The following is a 485-nucleotide window of genomic DNA, read 5'->3' as shown; positions in this document are numbered from 1 at the left end:
GGCATCCCTCCCGACCAGCAGCGTCTGATCTTTGCTGGAAAGCAGCTTGAAGACGGACGCACCCTCTCTGACTACAACATCCAGAAGGAGTCCACCCTCCACCTGGTGCTGCGTCTGAGAGGCGGCATGCAGATCTTCGTGAAAACCCTCACCGGTAAGACCATCACCCTGGAGGTGGAGCCCAGTGACACCATTGAAAACGTGAAGGCCAAAATCCAGGACAAAGAGGGCATCCCTCCCGACCAGCAGCGTCTGATCTTTGCTGGCAAGCAGCTTGAAGACGGACGCACCCTCTCTGACTACAACATCCAGAAAGAATCTACTCTGCACTTGGTCCTGCGTCTCCGTGGTGGTATGCAGATCTTCGTCAAGACCCTCACAGGCAAGACCATCACCCTGGAGGTGGAGCCAAGCGACACCATTGAGAACGTCAAGGCCAAAATCCAGGACAAAGAGGGCATCCCTCCCGACCAGCAGCGTCTGAT

The 485-nt window shown here is 56.1% G+C and overlaps 1 protein-coding gene across 1 annotated transcript; it reads left to right on the top strand.

The window, feature by feature from the left end:
- Window positions 1–3: 3 nt before the first annotated feature.
- On the top strand, window positions 4–481 carry LOC121938664 (polyubiquitin-B-like; the record flags this gene model as incomplete). The annotated part of the gene is made up of 1 exon (XM_042481846.1): window positions 4–481. A coding segment is annotated over one exon (478 nt), but the record flags the coding sequence as incomplete, so codon positions are not given.
- Window positions 482–485: the final 4 nt, after the last annotated feature.

This window comes from Plectropomus leopardus, unplaced genomic scaffold, assembly GCF_008729295.1.
Source record: "Plectropomus leopardus isolate mb unplaced genomic scaffold, YSFRI_Pleo_2.0 unplaced_scaffold30780, whole genome shotgun sequence".
Classification (NCBI taxonomy): Eukaryota; Metazoa; Chordata; class Actinopteri; order Perciformes; family Serranidae; genus Plectropomus; species Plectropomus leopardus.
This window is presented reverse-complemented; position numbering and strand designations above follow the sequence as displayed.